Raw genomic sequence first — 20745 nt, 5'->3', positions numbered from 1 at the left:
AGGGAAAGTGATGTAAAAAAAGGTAAAACGAGACGTAAGAATGAAGGATGGAACCATGCGAGGGGTGAGGGAGGATCAGGGGAGAGAGGCAGAGACTGTTACACATTCAGTCGAAGGAGAAGCTTCACATCAACCACAATCGCTGCCGATTCATGTGTTTGTGGTCAGAAGTATCGGGGAACGCTCTGAGCAGAGTCGCTGGACGGTCTGAGGGTTCACGCTGAGGGTTTCAGTTTCGTCTGGGGCCGTTTGCATACAGGAACTCTGGATTTGCCTGCGTGGGCGGAGCTAAGGCTGAAACGTCTGGAAAGGTCCTCTCATCTGACGTCAGACCTGCGCTCTGCTGCACGCCGTTACATCATCAACACCAACAGGACAGTTTCTGATCTGGAATGGAGGACGTGACGGGCGTGAACCCCGAGTGAAGATGCTGGGACTCTGCTGGCCTGACGGCAGCCAATCAGAGACGAGATCCTGTTTCTTCCTCTGACAGACGCTGCTTTAATATTTGACCCAAAGAGTTGCTGCTCATCAGGTGAATGTGTCTCACTCTGCATGTTCTGGCACCATCAGCTGCACATAAAGGGGTTCCAGCATTCTGTATAGTTTGATATTGATTCACTGGATGAAGTCTGAAAACTTCCTCTAAATGAGCTGCGTGATCGTGGAGAGTATCGTGTTTCATTAAAGGGGCCGTACCATGATTTCCTTTCAGAGTGAACTATATCAATATATCAATTAAAAACTAATTATTGATGAAATATTGTTATCTTGGTGAATAACGACTTTGGAAGTAAACCTACTGGATTCCTGAGGCTCCGCCTGCCGCTGCATGTGGGCGCCGCCCATTTCATGACGTCATTCTAAAGCAGGGGTGGCCAACCCTGGTCCTCCAGAGCCTCAACCCTGCCTGTTTTCTAGCTCTCCCTGACCAGCTTGCTGCTGATTAGCTGACTCAAGTAATTCCACATCCTGATTAGCTGAACACACCTGATTTAGGTTGTCAGCATCAAGCAGTCCATGGAGAGCTGGAAAACAGGCAGGGTTGAGGCTCTTGAGGACCAGGGTTGGCCACCCCTGTTCTAGAGCGTGTCGGCATTTCCCCACGAAAATAAACATTCCGTTTTTTTCAGAGATGGATGCACATACCGTATATCTGCCCATCACTTCACTGGTTCACAACACAAACACACAACGTCTGCATGACTGTGCCCGACCGGGGGAGGGGTGTCCTAAAGAAGCCCCGCCTCCAAAGTAACAAACTCCGGAATGTAGTGAAGACAGGACACAACTGGAGATGTTGCTGCTGAAACCACAGAGCGTTTAGTTAAACCTCCTTACTCGTTTGCCATTGATTATCTAGATCATGAGTCAAAGTCGAGGCCCGGGGGCCGGATCCGGCCCTCTAGGTAATTCTATCCGGCCCTCCAGATCATTTTATAGTTAGTAATGGCCCAATGTTATCTTGAGCTCATTTCTAACTTGTGTAATTTTGACTACATATATTTTTATGGAGAGTAAAATATTGAAAGTTATTTAAGGTTTAAGTTGATTTATTCTGGAATAATATTCCTGCATTTTGATTATTCAGAATTATGTTACAAAGTTGGTTTTCATGGTATGGCCCCTTTAAAATATTCTGTTAATGATGGAAATCACATTTGAATCTTTTGCCTCTTTTGTGAAGTCGTTGCAGGGACAGGAACACCTTGCCGCTCACGTCTGACAGAACAACCAGTTTCAGCAAACATTTGAAATGACCGCAGATCTTTAAAGCTGTCAGAGTGGAAAGCTGGAAGGAAACCAGCAGGTGACCACGCTTCGGTCCCGCTCCAGCCCCAGCAGATCCACCGCTCCTCCCCACGCCCAACGGTTCAAGGAGGAAGGTCATTTCACAACATCACATTTACAACTCCACATGTTGGGATGAGTCATATGTGGAACCACGAAGCTGTGGAGCTGAATGCGCATGGTCCACTCTGAAGGCCACAACATAACTGACAGCTTCACACAAACAGGACTGAGACCCACGGACCAACGACAGCACGAAACCATGAGGGAGCGCACGGGCTGGGGGTGTCTGACAGTCCAAAGAAAACAATAACAGAGGATGAACTCAAAGTACCAACATGGAAGGATGACAGCGATGGCGAACAGAGACCTCAGCAAGACAGGCAGAGAGCGGAGAGAGACAGATACGACACAACACGGAGTCCTGAGCAACACCCTGCAGGAGGCAACGCCGAGGAGATGAGGCGAGCGGCAGCCGCAGGAAACGAGGCTGCAGAAACACAGACGCTGGGGGGGCTGCAGGAGCCCCCCAACACGGGCGGGGTGCAACGCCCACACTCAGCCCGAGTCCAGCCACAGACGCCGCACAGCCTCCGGGTTCGTACTGAGCGGTTAGCAGTAGGACTGTCGTCAATCGTTTCCAGAATTGGTTCGATTCCAATATTTTCAATTCTTTTGATCCTCTCAGTTCAATTTTAAGTTTACAATTGTAGACACATTTGTTTAGAAATGTATTCATAATCTATAAATGTTTTGAAGATTTTCATATTTAATCCAGTTCACATCCTGTAAATGTATCTATAGTCGTGTTTCCATTAACTCTGAAATTTCGAAAAACGGCATTTCGATATTAAATTATCCTAATGGAAACACCACAATTTCGAAAAAACTCGCCTTTTTCGAAATAAAGTTTTTGCGCTTAGAGGAGGTGGTATTTGGGCCGTATCGAAACAGTAGTTTTTCGAAAAACTGTAATGGAAACACTTTTTTCGAAACAAACGAGTCACGTGACCATTAACCGGATATGGCGTTTCAGACAGGAAGCAGGAAAAGCTGGTCAAATGCGCTTTTTCACAGCAACTGGCTGCCTTGGGCACCGCACAGCGGGAGCCACAAGAGGTCCCACAGCACCGCACAGCTCATCAAAAGTTGAGCGTGTCATGCGAAAATGCTGAATCCACAGCTCTTCTGTGAATTCTTCAACCACGATTCCCCAAAACTGTTTGACTCTACGCCGCTCCCACGTTTAAGGAGCCTGCCGCTCCAAGGCTCGGATCAGACGTAGACGTCTTCTCTGATGGGAAGGATGAGAGCTAGCTCCGTGGCAGAAATGTGAATGAATCTACTGCACATGAAAATAGTGTTTATATCCGTCCTCATGTTTTTTTAATGACTTATCGCGGGAATTACTTCGAGTTTTTCGCATAATCATGGTTTAATGGAAACGCTGTTTTTTCGAAAAAGTGTTTGATCGAAATTCTAGAAATTTCGATAAAGTTTTGCGCAAAAGTGTAATGGAAACGCAGCTAGTGAAATAATGAGATTGTTAATATCATCCAGAGTTACATGGATTCTCTAAAGGAGAAGTTCTAACTATTGTTCTGCTTCTCCTGGAGGACGTTTCAGTTTGACCACTAGGTGGAGATCATCCATAGCAGTACACCTTATTCCAGAAGAAGAAAGAATGAACAAAAAACAATGTTTTAGACCACAAATAGTTCCTATAAAGATATTTCTTTAAAAGAGTTCAGAAATGTCACGCCTGTGAGTGAATAAAGATGTTCTTTTACGCCAGGTTCACGCTGGACGCCGAAGGTATGAACCACACCACAGGTTAACAAGGCGCCGGACGGAAGCGGCCTCCATTCCGCGTCGCTTCCACGCCCCGAGTGAACCAGGCGTTAGTCAGTAATGTATGTTTAGGTAGACCAGGTGTTAGCATTAGCTGTTCTCTGGGAAACCCCGTTGTATGTTAGCATCAAGATAGCAGATATTAGCACCATAGGTTAGATCTACGTTTATGGGACGATTATTGGTTTATTAAGCTCAGATTGATTAATTATCAATTGTTTTATCCTCGTTAGCAGGTCCGTCCGGTTTCCTGGTTCCAAGAAGACAAAAGTCCCGTAGATTTCCATAGAAAAATAGAGTTATTTCTCAGCCATTTAATTTGTCAGAATAACCATTCTCGCTCTGATACATTCTTCTTAGCATCTGCTTTATAATTCTATTTTTTTTTTTATATATTTTTTCTTTATCGCCAGTTATTCAAGTTCTCAAATGACCAACCAGATGCCTCAGTAAAAGGATGTAGTTCCTCCAGGCCCCGCCTCCAGCATTTGATTGACAGATTCCCCAGAATCAGTGGGAGGGGTTTGGGTTTGGAACAAGCGCACTGATGATTGGTGACAGCAGTTCCTCTAAAATCGTGACTCACACCGACTCGGACTAACCGACGGGCGGCAATATGGCGGTGGACGTAACAGGAAGTGACGGCGAAGGCTCGGGCCTGATTTAGTGAGGGCTGGAGGTAATGCACTTCCTATGGGGGACCTCAACGCTTGCTATGTCCAGTTCATACTATACAGTCAATGGACGGTAGCAACCCCCCCATTATTCCAGCAAGTGGAAAACTCACTGCAACAACAGGTTCTCCTCAGACTCGGTTCCAGTCTGCAGTCACATGTCAGTGCTGTGGAGGCGGACATGTGGACCGCTGAGAGGAAACCAGCTGCTTTGGGTTCACTCACTGACTTGATGTCCGCTAATGGGAGGTCTGGAGCATTTCCAAGGGTGAGGAGGCCGACTGAACGTTTGTCCATTTCCCATGAGACTATCTGTGACTACAGATCTAAAAAAATGGTTTGGTGACAGAAAACTGAGCCTCGTGATCCTGGTACATCGAGAAGTCTGCAGCAGATGCTCCAACCACAGGAGGCGGGGAGCGGCGAGGGCGAGGCAGCTTGCACTGGAAGCTGGGTATTCGTTGGATCACATGAGACATGAAGAACAGTGGGCTGATTCTAGAGAGGAACAGCTCTAATTTTGTCATAAATTATGTCACCTCCTTATGTCAAAGCATGGTAGGTTTTATTTTTAGTTTTTTACAGCTGCGTCACATCTAGCAAAGACAGATGAGCCTCATTGGGATTCAAAGTGGGCAGAAAATGTGGGGCAAGAATGGGTTTGTCCAGGTTCTGTGGTGGTCCCACCAGTGTTTGCCCACATTGGTTAAAGTGGACGCGCTAGTCAGTCACGCGGCAGACAGCAGAGCTCGCTAGATCGCCACAACAGAGCTCGCTAGATCGCCACAGCAGAGCTCGCTAGATCGCCACAGCAGAGCTCGCTAGATCGCCACAGCAGAGCTCGCTAGCTTGATACAGTGGAGGATGCTAGCATGCTATGCATCCGCTGGAAAGCTGGCTAGCTTAGCGAGCTAACCCACTGACCGCTACTGAAGCTAATGTGTGCAAACACAGGTGGGGCCGCCAAGGAAACGGCATACAGACCCAATCAGGGCCGACATTTGACACCAAATGAGGCCGACGGCGTTGCTGGCTGGGATCTTCACCAGAAAGGAACACAGATGGTCTCCACACATCAGCTACATAGCCGTTAACCCTTTAGCACCGGAGCTCTAGTGCTTACGTGCTTCGATTTACTGTAACTTTTCAACCGTCAACACGATCATTTCTTCTGCCGCTTTTCTCCTCCCAAATCTGCTGGAATCCTCGTGTTAACGGTTGAAAAGTTCAAGTTTGTTAAAGATTTTGTGTTTAAGCGCCACTGGCGACGCCCCGGGTGTTAAAGGGTTAAACACACTAATGTGCCAGAGACTTTTCCCGCCAACTCAGTTCATCTTTAATTGAACTAAAAGAAATGCTGCCTCTATGAGTTCAATGCGGGTTACCATGGTAACCGAGGACGTCCACAGGCTGTCACAGGCTCACAGTGTGAGAGTTGCACCCCTCAACAGTTAAAGCAACGACCCCCCCATTTTACAGCGAAGAGAAAAAGACAGAGGAACGAACAGAGATGAGCTGGACACTCCCCTCCCGCTGCTGGGTGGAGGTGAGGAGGAGGAGGAGGAGGAGGAGGAGGAAGGTCACACGAGGATGAGAGGCAGGAGGGACAGATGGATGAATGGAGGGGTTACCTTTGTTGCGATTTTCGGGGGGTCCTTGTTTTTTACCTGTTCGAACAGAGAGAGAGGGCGGAATGCTGATAAGATGGCTCAAAGGAAAAGAAGATCAAATAAAAACTGAAGGAGAACACAAACCCAAACATACAAACCCACAGGTGTGTGTGTGCGTGTGTGCTGTGGGCAGGAATGAACGGATCAGCAGAGAGAGACTCCGCCTCCTACTGTGGAGACCAGCAACCGACCCGGAAGAGCCGGCGCCGCTGCACGCCGCTGAGCTTCAGAGCTCGTCTGGCTCTGACCCAGACGGTTCTGGCTCTGACCCAGACGGTTCTGGCTCTGACCCAGACGGTTCTGGCTCTGTCCCAGACGGTTCTGGATTTAGGAATCAGACTGCTCGCTCCGACATGTTTGTGGATTCCTCCATCCATGGTTCCGCTCCTCTGTTTTTGGCTGCAGCGTATGATGATAATAATAATTATGTGAAATAGTTAAATCTTCACACAGTTAGTTTCAATAATACCAAAAATAATGTAAGTTTAATTTGAACTTTTTCATTTAAGATTTGGACATGGGGGGGGGGGTGTAATTCCATATTCATGATTCTTTTCTCTCAGTTTTTGTAGATTTGGTCTCCAGACGTGTAAACGTCATCAGAAATTACACGATTTTACATTTTTGTTCCAGTTCAAAGATGAGTGTTTATTTAAGCTTTGAAGTACTTTATACATGTTTTAACATTTTCCAAAAACATAGTTTTAGGCTTTTATCTTCTTGTTCTTTATTTTTTACTGATCCGAACCCTAAACTGGAACCCGACCCGAGCTGTGAGTTCTGTGACCCGTTACGCCTCTAGCGGGCGATGTCCAGATCTGGAATGACGGCGCGTGATTTGGACCGAGAGCGCCGTCGTCGGTGCATCAGCTCAGAGGAACGTGGGAGTCCCCGCAGGAGGCCGAAGGTCAGAACTTACCTCCACATGAACGCCATGAGAAGGTCTGACCTGCTTTGGTGCTGCAGCGAGGAGCGTGGGAGGAACCCCCAGATGAATCAGCTTTTTTCGGCTAAATGGAGTGTTGGGCTGAGCATCTCTCTCTGCTGAGCTGGTGCATTCAGCCACTTTACAATGAATGCCTGACAAACTCAAATCTTAGCCAATAAAACAAATGGACGGACAAAAAAACCAGCCAAAGAAAAACACACAGTAAAAAGGGAATTAGCATGATCCAAGCAAATCAAAAGCACTGCAGGAGCCCGTGGCTTGGTTTCAATCTGCTTTGAGACGGCCGTCTGGACTTTGAAGAGTTCCTCAACAAAAGCGACTTTGGAGCAGATGAAGGTCTAGGAGTCCGTTTGAGACGCCCTTTGTGCCAGTCCACTCGGGACTCGGGACAGAAATGTCCCCAAATAAATCAGACCAAGATGCAGAGTTCCTGTCGTTGCTTCTCCATCCGGCCAGACGTGATTGGTCGTTACTGAAGTGAGAGCCAGATTCTAAAAACACGTTTTTATACTCTACATTTTTATTGTTTAGCTTGGAGCTTGATCATTTCAACTGAGCAAAAAGCTTTGATTGTAGGAAAAGAACTGTTCAACGCTTTAATAAATACATCTATTTATTGAATGGTTGATATTGACTCTATGGAGAAATATTCTTAACAATCCTCAGATAACAGGAGAGTTTCCAGCTTCAACCAAGAGCTTTGGTCCCTCAAAACTGATGCGGGTAAAGATGACAGGAGGTGGAGTTTAAAAACATGTTCGGACGAAACCTCACTTAAAGTAAAGTTAAAGTCCTATTAGGGTGAAATTTGTTCTCCACAAATTTAAACCAGGGGTCCCCCAAACTACGGCCCGCGGGCCGGATCAGAAACGCCGATCGAGAACTTTTCATTCCATCCTTCTGCAGTCTGAACTATGATAGAGAGGACAGAATATTTATCGGTTTAATAGTGATTCACTTTTTACCATTTTTTAGGCTAATTTGGCATTTAGCTTATGTTTCAGCTAGTTATCAGCTTCAGTGGTTTTAGTTATCAATTTCAGCATCTTCAGCAGTCAAATTCAGCTTACAGCATTCACATAAGCATTATCACGGTAACGCTATAGATCTAGTTTTTTTAATGTTTTAGTATTTTTTTTCAATGAAGATTACAGAATGAATTATTTTAAATTTGGCTATATGTAGCTTTCTGAAAAACCATAAATGTTTACATTCAGGCTGAGATTGTTACACTTATTCTGTTAGCCTACAAACAGGCCCCGCCCCCCATCAGAGAAGAAAACAGTCATGTGACCCTCACAGGAAAACGGTCGGGGACCCCTGGTCTAGAATAGTAAACATGAACAGTGTCATTGCTTAGTGCAAAATTGTTGTAAACAACAGGACTAAATGAAATAAGTAGCTGCCGGACGAATTGGTGCAGCAGGCGCCCCCTATCTACCTCCAGAGGAACGTCTCACCAACGGATGATGAATATAACGTTTTCCAGGCTCTTCAAATGGAAATAAAAGGTCAATACTTGGTGAGAACCATCGAGAATCAATCGCTGGAGTAAATATCTTTTTGCTCGGGTTCATCAGAGCATTTAGAGAAGTTCCTATTGATGGGATGTAATATTAAATGGAATGTTAGTGAGGAGTGAAGTGAATAAAAAACTATTTGGAAGCCTAACACAGTTCAGTAATGAAACAAACTCATCTTTACAGATGCAGATGGTCCTCCTGACCACAGGGGGAGCATCATCGTGGTCGTTTGCAGCACAGACATCACTATCGTTCGTTCTGCTTTATTGGAGGGTTTCGTTAGCGGACGGCCTGTGTGGCCTACAGGAGAACTCGCTCTTGGTCTCATTTATTCACTGATGGTGCTTTGGTTGGTCAGACCCTTCAAACGCCTCAGTCCAGACTGAAAGAGGGGCAGAAACAGCAGCAGAGCCTCAAACCCACAGAAGCTGATCGGCCTTTTACCCACGCAGAAATATCCAGGAGGTGACGTCCCCGCTGGGGTGATCAAACCTTCAGACGGGACCGGCACCACTTCAACAGGTAGTGTTGTGTGTGTCAACAGCCTGTTTCCCATTTCTTACTTTTCTTGACCTTCTTCTCTTCGTCGTGCTCGCTGGCGCCCAGCAGAGTGAAGATGATCCCCGTTTGAGAGTTGAGGCCGACGGCGGACACCACCATCCTGCCTGAGCCCTCCATCACATGCGTCCCTGAGGAGAGGGAAGGAAGCCCAGCGTCAGTGTGTGTGTGTCTGCTGGTGATGCTGGTGCCTGATCAAAACTCACCGGACAGCAGCATGGGGTCCTTCTCCAGAGACTTCCGGACCTGGTCAGACTCTCCTGTCAGAGAGCTCTCGTCGATCTTCAGGTCGTTTCCTTGGATCAGAATCCCGTCGGCGGGCAGCAGGTCTCCTGCAGACAGAGGACCGGAGGGTCAGAAGTACGGATGCAACAATATTCAAGATAAAACCGATCCATTCGATTCGCGTTCCACGGTACGGACCGGCGTTTTTCACAATATGCATTTTATTTATTCAGAACCACTGTGAGCTGCCTTCAGTGTGTCTGTGTGTTCATGTCTCTGGGCCTGTCTGCTCCAAGTCTGCTCCAAGCCTGCTCCAGGTCTATTACAGGTCTATTCCAAGTCTGCTCCAAGTCTAATCCAAGTCTGCTCCAAGTCTGCTCCAAGTCTGCTCCAGGTCTATTACAGGTCTATTACAGGTCTATTCCAAGTCTGCTCCAAGTCTGCTCCAGGTCTATTACAGGTCTATTCCAAGTCTGCTCCAAGTCTGCTCCAGGTCTATTTCAGGTCTATTCCAAGTCTGCTCCAAGTCTGCTCCAGGTCTGTTCCAAGTCTGCTCCAAGTCTGCTCCAGGTCTGCTCCAGGTCTATTACAGGTCTATTACAGGTCTATTCCAAGTCTGCTCCAAGTCTGCTCCAGGTCTTCTCTTACTCTCCCCCTCCCTGCCAGAAACTACTTTGCCCCTCCCCCAGGAGGCGGAGCCCAAATACTGAAAACATAGCTAGAGGGGCGAATGCAGACAGTGGTTCTGTAGCCGGGAACGTGCTCGGGCCGGGGAGTCTCTCCAAACACTCTTAGAGCAGAGATTCAGACTTCTGCGCACGTTTCCGTGGACTCTTTATTGGGCTGGTCACTTGGGTGCGCCCCGACGCAGCCGGTGTGTGAGCCGCTTCCTGTTCGTGTTTGAAGACGCGCCACCAACACTCAAACCTGCGGAGTGACGACATCCAGAGTTCTCCGTCGAACACGAGGATCAGGGAGAGAAATGTGTTAACAAGAAGTTCAATGTCCATAAGATTATCCTCATGTCTACATCGTACAACGTAGGAAACACGTCCAACATGACCGCCGTCTCTGACGTCATCACCCAGCCCCGTCACCGTCAGAAAGTGAACAACTTAGTGGTTGATAGTGAGGACTTTTGTCACCTAATGAAAACAGTCGACCCACAATAAAGTGAACCAGCACGTCCATATTTCACAGAAAAATCTCTATATATAGACAGATAAACAGACTTAAACAGACTTTCAACCATTTTTAAATCTCAAATAATTAGGAAAAAACAAGAACAAAACTTCAGGTCCAGAGAGCTCTAAGTGAACATAAACATGTTTTTGACCAATCTAAAATATAAAATACCTTGGATTTCTCATTCCTCACTTTACCTTCCCGCTCAATCAGACCTCCGTTCATTTATGATAACCAGCACTCGTCAGCCTCATCCCTTACATAACAGCTGTGGCCTTGTTCTGGCTGAATTCTGTTAAGAACTACAAAGTCGCACATTGATGACATCACAGCAGCGGCGCGTGCCGTGTACAGGGCGTTGACTGTATATAGAGTCAGGACATGGACATCAGGACGTGCAGACATCGACGTGTTCAAATAAACGTTCATGCAACAACGCCAACATTCACGCATTTGTGGACAAGCAGCAAAACGGCAAAACATCTTCAGAACTCTGCTGGACGTTCTTGGGTATGAAATACCTGTTGATCGACAGCAGAGCTGAAACAAACCTTCATTTAAATAGTCGACTAACCGGGTCACGGCCAAAGAGGATGTAAAGAGCACATCTTAACCATCATTAGCTTTAAAGTGACTAAAAATAAAGATAACTAAGATAGTTTATTAAACCTTTAATGAATCGTGCAGCTTCTGTCGTTCATTCGTCTCTGGGATTAAAGTGATTACATCAAATGAGGTCAGATTCTGAAACTAGGAACTACTTTACACCAAAGATAAAGTTTTGATGTCACTGAATCAAACATAACAAAAGTACATTTTTGGTGCTGAAACTTTGTTCAAATTTAATAAATGTACTAAACTCTGACTCCATATAATATAAAGAAACGACTAATCGACCATTAAATTAGTCGTCGACTATTTTAATGGTCGATTAGTCGACTAATCATGGCTGCCCAAATCCACAGACGTGATGTGATACGAATCAGGTCTTGGTAACGGCTTGTAAAACTACAACAAGGAACTGGCTGAAAAGTGAACCTTTGAAACTGGAACGATGGAGAGACTTTATGGAGGAAATTTGTTCTATGGAAAAAATGAGATTTCACGGTTAAAGGCTGAAAATGTTAAACTCCAAAGGAGGGAATGGACGTAACCTACAGCCCGCTCAGAACGTAAAGTTTAAAGCTAAATCTCTGCTCTTTCCCACTAGTTCTACTTTGTTTGTTTTACTGTATTTTTCTAAAATGTTCTTTGTGTGCAAAATGTTAAATAAAAGTTAAAAAAAAAAATGAAAAAAAACATACATGCAAATAAACAGTTGGACTTTTTATATTTATATTTGAGAACAGAATAGTTTGATTGTGAGGATTAACATGACTTTAACAAAAATAACGAGCTATCAGTCAGTAAATAATCGAGGTTAAGGTAATAGATGACACCTGTGGATGACTAAAGTGACTAAAGTGACTAAAGTGACTAAAGTGACTAAAGTTCTTTCACTCCTTCAGTCTCATCAGCCACTCCTGGCATTAAGCCAGTTTCACTCCTACAACCTGAAGGTGAGCTGCATCAGGACTCACCAAACCTCTTCTGTTGAGTCCTTGACTTCTTACCGTATTTGATCTGGGCGATGTCTCCCACCACGATCTCTGCCACTGGGATCTGGATGACTTGACCTTTGCGGATGACGGTGAACTTCTGCTCCTGCTCGATGCGGCTCTGCAGCCCGCGGAACTGCTTCTCTTTGGACCAGTCGTTGAAGGCCGTGACCAGGACCACGATGATGACCGAGAACAGGATGGCGGCCCCCTCGATCCAGCCAGCCTGCGCCTCCCCCTCGTCTTCCACGCCGCCCGCCGCTTGGCCGCATGCTGTCAGTAAAATACGTGAAGCAGAGTGAGAATGAAAAGCTTCTGTGTTTATAATAAAAGAAGAAATCAATGTGATTAAAAACTGAATTGGCATTTAGGACTGACATTCGCTGTCGCCCCCTGGTGGGTGGTAGAAGGACAGGCCGAGTGAGATGATTGCAGCGACTTCCAAGATGATGAGCGTGACGTCCTGCAGAGCCTCCCACACCAGCTGCAGGAAGGTCTTGGGCTTCTTCGGGGGGATGAAGTTCTTGCCAAACGTAGTGTGGCGTTTCTCTAAATCAACAGGGTTTCCAGACAGACCTGCAAACAGAAATAAGGAGTTACCTAAGTGCTTTAGAAATGATTGATCCTCTTTGACTCTCGCAGCTGTTATATTGTGGGGTTACTATGGAAACTGTAGCACAGAGAAGCGGGAGCATTTTTGACATCATTTGCAGTAATAAGGCAGATGTGACATAAACCCGTCTTTGACATGTTACCTTATTAGAACAATCACACAAACGTCAGGCTCAGCAGGGCTAATGGGGCGGGATTGTTTTGTTTTTCTGAGCCAATCCTCGCCCACTTTCCCTGTAAACCTCATGCGGCTCACTTCCCGACGGAGACGGCAGCGATGACCGACGGTCTCGGCTTCATCAGCCCTGTCAGAACCGGACCCTCTCTGCTTTACATCCAACTCAGGATCCGACAACCGCGTGAACTGTTGGAGCTGAGGCAGAAGAAAACTACAGGCCGGACGAGAGCAGAGAGATGAGGACTGTTCAGAGTGGAACGAGGACCGCAGATCCAAAGCGATGCATTGAAGTGCTGTTTAGCCTTTAACCTCAGGCTTTCTCAGCTGATTCCACTTTTATAATTAGCAGATGGTTCAATGATGTAGCGAGGCCTGATGAGCTCAGAATGATGGTGGTGAAGGACCCAAACGCAGGAGAGACGACTAGGTGGCAGAAACTTGAAGATTTACTAAATAATCTTAAACATGGCAGAACCTCAGCATAGATTCCTGGCAGTACCCCTCCCCAGAGGGGCAGATCCCAGATGCCCAAAACACCAGAGGGGAGGAGACCCTGACAAGCAAAACACGTCCAGAAAACAGACCTCCTGCAGCCAGACGGATGTGAGGAGTAACAGAACCCCTCCTCTGGAACGGCAAGAAGAGGAGCAGTAACCATCCTCAGGGACCGCAGCCAAGGGGGAGGAGCAGTAACCATCCTCAGGGACAGGAACCAAGGGGGAGGAGCAGTAACCATCCTCAGGGACAGGAACCAAGGGGGAGGAGCAGTAACCATCCTCAGGGACAGGAACCGCAGCCAAGGGGGAGGAGCAGTAACCATCCTCAGGGACAGGGACCAAGGGGGAGGAGCAGTAACCATCCTCAGGGACAGGGAATATGAAGGAGAGGCCCGCCGACCCTCCACAGGAACATGAAGCTGGTAGGATGGCCCCAACAGTCGCCCTCAGGAACACATTAGGTGGATGTGGCTTGACATGATTTGAAAGCAGAAGTGAAAACCAGACACTTAAATAGACTGAGGGTAATTAACTGAAATGAAAACAGCTGTGAATCATGACAAACCTGAAACTGATGTGACGGAGGGACGAGACCAAAACCCATAACATAACGTACTAAAACAAGTCCACACTCCCCACAGAGGCAGGACAGAAATGTGCTATGGAGAAAAGGAAAGCATTCAGCGGAGGCCCAGTGATGTCAGCAACACGGCTTGGGCGGGACCTTCAGCCCGGAGGAGCATGGGTGTGTTTGGGTATGTGATGATGACTCCGCTGCAGCCCGAGCTGACCTCCACTGCACTCCCGCTGAAAATGCAATCTGCTGCTCCACAGAGCCAATAATCGTCCCTGCATATGGCGAGTGTCCTGCTTTAGGAGAGAAGAAGCTCTGGAGTACGGATCTGCTCCTGTTGACACGAGTTTAACAAAGACAGAGCGGGACTTTCAGCTCCAGCAAGAACTGTAGGAGAGCAGATGAGCTGCTTTTGCTCAAAGTCTGCACCACTTTCACTTCTCCCTTCTGAGCTGCACCCTCTTTGAAGATCCTTCAACAGAACAAACAGGAACCTGGTGTCATAGAAACCCTTTGTTAGTAGAGACTGGAACAAAGAACGCTGACACACAGGCCGTGCACAGCCTGGCACCTGAACAACGTACCGACTCTTCTGACGTGTTAGGAACTGCTTCCCCCTCTCAGCCAGATGCTACAGAGAAGATCGGCTGTTGGAGAGGAAGTTCCACACCAGAAAAACTCCAGAAAGTAAAGGAACAGAAAGCCACGGTAGGTGGGACCATGATAACATCATGTCTGCTTCTCCTCTGGAACCAACTGTTACAGCGCAAATCAAGTGGGTCAAAATGAAAGTGAGGACAGCTGCAGAATAGTATATATAGGTATATATGCAGTATAGTATATATAGGTATATATGCAGTATAGTATATATAGGTATATATGCAGTATAGTATATATAGGTATATATGCAGTATAGCTCTGACAGATGGGAATTAGCCAAACGGTCAAAGCATAGTTGGATACGGCCGCGTTGATAAACTCGATCTAGATCACACAGACACTGAAAAGTAACGTAAGTAAGTTTTTTCAGGATAATTTGGAGTTTAGCTAATATTTTAGCATTATGCTAGCTGTTTTGGTAAAATTAGGTTGTGTCCGAATCCCCCCCCTAATATTTATGTAGTGCGTTCACCATTTTCCAGAGCTGTCTGAATCTACTAAATCCAAAATCCAGTGCACTAGAAATTTCCCAGAAGTCTTTGCGAAAAACTAGTGTGCATCAATGCTCACTAGATTAGCAAATATAGACCACAATGCATTGCGGTTGAACAATTTAAAACAAAAAACGTGTTTAAATGTAATATTTGAATAAATCATCCACATTTTCACCATCAGAACAGAGTGGAGTCATAAATAAATGTCGTGAAATGTTTGTATTTATTCGATTTTCACTTTGTGAAATCGTTGACGTCATATCCAGTGTTTAGAAAAACGAAAGAAAAGTAGTGAGCATCGTGTCTGAATTATCGTTAAGATCTATATAGTCCTGTACTATATAGTTTTTCAGTGGTTAGGGGTTGGGGGGGGGGGGGTCTGACACAACCTTAATCTTTTTCTTAGTTTTTTAGGCCAATTTAGCATTTAGCTAATATTTTAGCAAGCTTTCAGCTCCAGCATTTTTAGCTATCAGTTTCAGCATCTTCAGCAGCCACATTCAGTTTACAGCACTCACACTAATCCATATATCTAGTGGTTCAGAGTCAGGGTTCTGCAGCAGACTATCTGGCAGGACTGACTTCACAGACACTCTCCATGATGGAGTTCTGATCAGGTCATCGGACCGATTAACAGCCTCTGTCACAACTTCAGGCTGTTCTGACTTAGTGCGGTCGAGGACACAAGGGAAGGGGTCCAAACCTCGCAGATCCCTGCAGATTCTGATCTCATGATCACACTTCAGGTCAGATCAAAAGAGACGACAGGAACTGACGCTCTTCCTCCACGTGTCTACCAGGACCCTCCTGACGGCCTTCATCTTCATCACGTGGAGGAGGAGCAGACCAGACGCTCCCTGGAGGCTCAGCTGCAGACGTTCAGACGAGTCAGACAGGAAGCTCCCGTTCGACCTGTATCTGTGGTAGGTGATCAACCCCATTAAAACCCCACCAAACCGACGGATCCACCAGAACTCCCGAGTCCCTCCTCACACAGCAGGAGCACAAAAACACACGTTAGCAGTGAAAAAGCTGAAAACTCAGTTTGCTCCAAGAGCATCAACATTTCCTCTAACGGTGAGAGGAGGTTTTTAGGACTTTGTGACGGAAAACCTAAAATGATTTTAGATCAAATGTCTGTGGAGCTGCAGAAGGGATAAGGAGATCAAAGGTAAACACGCCGTCATGGCCACGCCTCTCCTCACACCAGCTGGCACACACAGGTAATCTACCTCATTAGTCGCACCTGTGTGGCTGCCTTCATAGCAGGTGCTGCCCTGCAGAGCTGTGATATGGTTCACCTGCTGCTTGTCTTAGCTGACTGTTGGAGACGGACCGTCTTAGTCTTGTGGATTTGGGTCTGGTGCTCGACGATGCCTCTCTCTCCTCCACCTTCCCTGGATGTCCTCAATGCACATTTGTGAAGCTGCGCTTTCCATTCCCCTCCACACAGCGAGTGACAGTAAGACTGCATTCTCTGAAACCCCATTTCAAGACGGAAATGACTCTGCTCTCTCCTGGTGAGCCGTCCACCCTGATGGACAACGGAGTCATAACCCTGACGCTCCTGTCTCTCTTAAATAAATAAGTCCCTGCCAGTTCTGATCGTCTGCTTTTCTGGGATCCTCACACATCCTGATACAACAGTTGAACTTGTTCCCATCTGTGACAAAGGATTTAAATCCATTTGAAAGTCAAAAGCGTTTATTGTCACTGAGAACAGAATTCTCCAGTTCTTGTCCTTCAGACCCAAACCAACCTGGACGATTAAAGAACAGCAGCTGATTTAGCAACAAAATGACTTTCCAGGCAAACCAGAGGCATGATTATTATTCCAGAATAAATCAACTTAAACCTTAAATAACTTTCAATATTTTACTCTCCATAAAAACATATTTGATCAAAATTATACAAGTTAGAAATGAAGACAAGATAACATCGTTCGACTCCCGCCTTGCCCGCCCATGTGTCGAAGTGTCCTTGGGCAAGACACTGAACCCCGAACTGCCTCTGGTGGGAGGTTGGCGCCAGTGTTCGGCAGCGGAGCCACCACCAGTGTGTGAATGTGTGAATGGGTGAATGGGTCTGTGACTGTGAAGCGCTTTGGGCCTCGAAGGAGGTAGGAAGTGCTATACAAGTATACGCCATTTACCATTAATAACAACAAAATGATCTGGAGGGCCAGATCCGGCCCCCGGGCCTTGGCTTTAACACATGCTAAACCCCTAGTAGACCAAACCAGATATTCCCGGACATTCCAGACGTTTGAATCTACGGTTTGTGGGAATGCTCACAAAGCTCTAGGATGTACCCGGATATATTGGTCATTTATTCAAACTCACTCAAAGCTCAACAGTGACGTAAACGTCTCTGTAAGAACATCTCATCGCTGACTTGTGCTTTTATTTCTTAATTCGAATAGGTGACTTTTATTCAAGAGAATTTATTGCGGTTCTTGTTTTATTTTGTTCGCCAGAGTTTAACATTTTTTATGTTATTTTGCTAGTTTTGAAATTCACAATGAAGATATTCTGAAAAAACAGAGCATCATGTGGTCGTGTGACGTTCACCTCCACCTGAGCTGCAGACGGCGGTTAGAGATGAAGTTTGAGACGAAGCGGCTCGTCCTCGGTGTTGGGTTAGTTACTCACTTTACTTTAGTCACTGGATGAAATTGTAATGAAATTACTTCACTTATTACTCACTTTAAAATGTAATTCACTACCTTTACTTTGCTTTTTTCTGGTCATGTACAAATTCTCAAGCCAGCAGAAGTGGGAGGGGCAAAATCTCGCAACACCTGCAGGTGTGCAGGGAGCGCGCACGTGCACGAGGGAGAGACAGATACAGCAATAAGTTGTTTAACTTTCAATTTTAATATATGTATATCAAGGCAAAAGTGTAATGGTAATTACAGTACAGATTACTTTGTAATCCTGCACCCGAACCAGGTCCGGTAGAACCAGAACCCCCCAGTTTGCCTCCTCTCTGTCTGCAGGTTCTGAATCTCACTGATGTAAACGGAACACGCTCCTAAAATTAGCATCATGTTTCTTCTGCCGGCTCCAGCTTTCTTCAAAGAATGAGTCCAGAAGACGAAGACATGAAAGACTAGATCCTCCTGTCTCTGAGTTTGAAGGGTTCCTTCATGAGGTCTTATTTTTAGCCGCGTTTGTTCTTTAAAAAGATATAATGTGCTAAAATAACGCCGCTAAAACCATCCGTGTGTCATGGCTGTCAGGCTGTGAGCAGACGTCAGCTGCAGTCTCACTCATGAACGCTGGAGGATCTTCAGATGAAGCTGATGACAGTAGAGACTCAAACATGTTGAAGCTGACGCGTCCTCAGACGGGCCGCCGTGTCGCACAGCTGGATCCGTCCCAGTTTTCCTGCTGGGAATGACTCATCCTGGTTTCAGATTCACTGCGTCTGCGCAGTCGGACTGCAGCTGGATCTGGATTTTTATCGGATCGTCTTCCTCTAGTGCGGGTCAGCCGGTGTGAACTGGAGTCTGGAGGGCGTTCCCCTGAAAGAATGAGGCTGCAGCGCCTCATCCTGACGGCCGCACATCACACCGCCGCCGTCTGCCATTTCATAACCACAAAGACTTCTGCAGAACGCTGACAAACGGAGACGATGATTGGATCAGAACACAAACCATCACACTAACGTGTCCACGATCAGGGACGGGTCGTCCAGCAGACGCTCTGTTACATGGAAACAACAACACAACTCACACACTGAACAACCTTCTGCAGCGTTTGGCCTAAATCAGCCAAACACAACCGGTGGAATATAATTAGACGCCTTCATTAAAGTGAGTGATTTCTTACGTAGACGAAACTCTGATTACTAAATGGAACGGAGCGATGATCTGGGGAAGATTAGGGAACGGGCTGGAAGTAATGTCATCCTGGAAATGACCGCGCAACACCACAACACATAGACACACAACACGACAACACACAACACTAAAACACAAATACACAACACAGACACACAACACTACAACACACAACACACAACACAGACACAACACTACAACACAAAACACACAAGACTACACACGGATACACAACAATACACACAAAGGTATACACAACCCACACAACACAAATACATATTCAATACTAGACACACCCAAACATGTATGCACACACAACACAATGATTTACACAACACAAAAACACAAAGACATGCACAACACATACACAAGGATATACACAACAAACAAAAAGATACACAACTGAACACAGAGACATACATGAAACACACAAATACACACAACACACATGAAGGTATGCACAACACACACAGAGACACAAAACTGAACACAAACATATTTACAACAAGCACACCAAAAAAATACACAACATATATAAAGATTTTCACATCACACACAAATATAAACACAACCAGAGACAAGGTTATACACAACACACCTACTTAACTAGACAAGGATATAGACAAACAGGCCCAAATATATATACACAACATGTACACAAACACACACAAAAATATACACAATATTTAAAAAGGCGTAGACCACAGAACACTAAGATGTAAATAAAACACACTTATACACAACCAGCTACAAATGTAAGCACAACACATAAAAATGTGTCTATGCACACACATGTATACACACACACATTTACACAAAAGCACACACACAGTAGATGTGGCGGACTCTGAGTGAAACACAAACTGTTTGAACATCTCTGGTTGTGTGTGTGGGTCTGCTGGAGACAGTGTGTGTTTTTTTTCCACAGCTTCATCCAGACAGACTCTGGACTGTCAGGTAGAGCCTCACCTGCAGAGTGTCAGTGTCACGGTCGGTCATAACACTGGAGAATCATTTGGAAAATGAGCTGCAGCAGAACAAACAGCATCTGGACCGGCTCAGGTCATCAGGTAAAACTACCAAACACCAGGACTGGGTCACATGTCAGGAAGTAAGTAAACCCAGAAAACAAGAGCGGTCCGTCAGAACCCTCAGGTCTGGGGAGGAAGTGCTGCTCGTACCTTCTATCGGTGACGTCTTCAGGCGGCGGCATATACTCTGCACATCCCCGAATCTCTCCTGGATCTTGTTGACAGCCTCAGAGCTGCGCAGCTCCATGAGGTTCTTCAGGTCTTCCATGGAGATCCCAAAATCTCCATCGTGGTTGCCTTCAGCAACTGAGTTTCCAGGAGGGTGGTCCACCATGTTATTGGCCATGATGATCTCCTTCTGAGACGTTCTCTGGCTCTGATAATCCTGGAGGCGTTTTTCAGTTCAGGAAAACTCTGGTAGATGGAGGAAATGTGTGCTCGGGTCGCTCTTCTGGCTTAGATTCGAAATCGGAAGGCTACCATGTTCCGCTGGCGTCACCCTAAGGAGGAAACAGAGAGGAGGATCATCAGCGAATCATCAAAACCCATGAAAGACGCAACCGGTCCTCTCTCTACTGCATGGAGCCTTCAGTCAGCTGGGACGGCTTTTGGAGTTTAGCTGTTTGGGCTAATTTAGAATTTGTTTTAGGCTATTTTGGAGTTATGCTAATATTTCAACTTCACACTAGCTGTTTGGGCTAATTTTGGCTTTTTCTTAGTTTTTTAGGCTAATTTTGCATTTAACTAATATTTTAGCTTCAGAGTTTTTAGTTATGAATTTCAGCATCTTCAGCTAACAGCACTAGAATCTTCATCGGCCAAATTCAGCTC

General features: G+C 46.0%; 1 protein-coding gene across 1 annotated transcript in view; it reads right to left on the bottom strand.

The window, feature by feature from the left end:
- LOC112145680 (plasma membrane calcium-transporting ATPase 2) overlaps window positions 1–20745 on the bottom strand; it is a gene marked incomplete in the record, with an annotated part of 77027 nt that overhangs the window by 24862 nt on the left and 31420 nt on the right. Inside the window, 6 exon segments of the mRNA XM_024271061.2 lie at window positions 5948–5983; window positions 9022–9147; window positions 9223–9348; window positions 12040–12297; window positions 12403–12600; window positions 20065–20414. Of these exon segments, the coding sequence (XP_024126829.1) occupies window positions 5948–5983; window positions 9022–9147; window positions 9223–9348; window positions 12040–12297; window positions 12403–12600; window positions 20065–20260 (940 nt within the window).

The sequence above is a fragment of the Oryzias melastigma genome, linkage group LG5 (genome assembly GCF_002922805.2).
Source record: "Oryzias melastigma strain HK-1 linkage group LG5, ASM292280v2, whole genome shotgun sequence".
NCBI classification, from domain to species: Eukaryota; Metazoa; Chordata; class Actinopteri; order Beloniformes; family Adrianichthyidae; genus Oryzias; species Oryzias melastigma.
The sequence above is the reverse complement of the archived record's forward strand: the minus strand, read 5'-3'. Positions and strand labels throughout refer to the sequence as shown.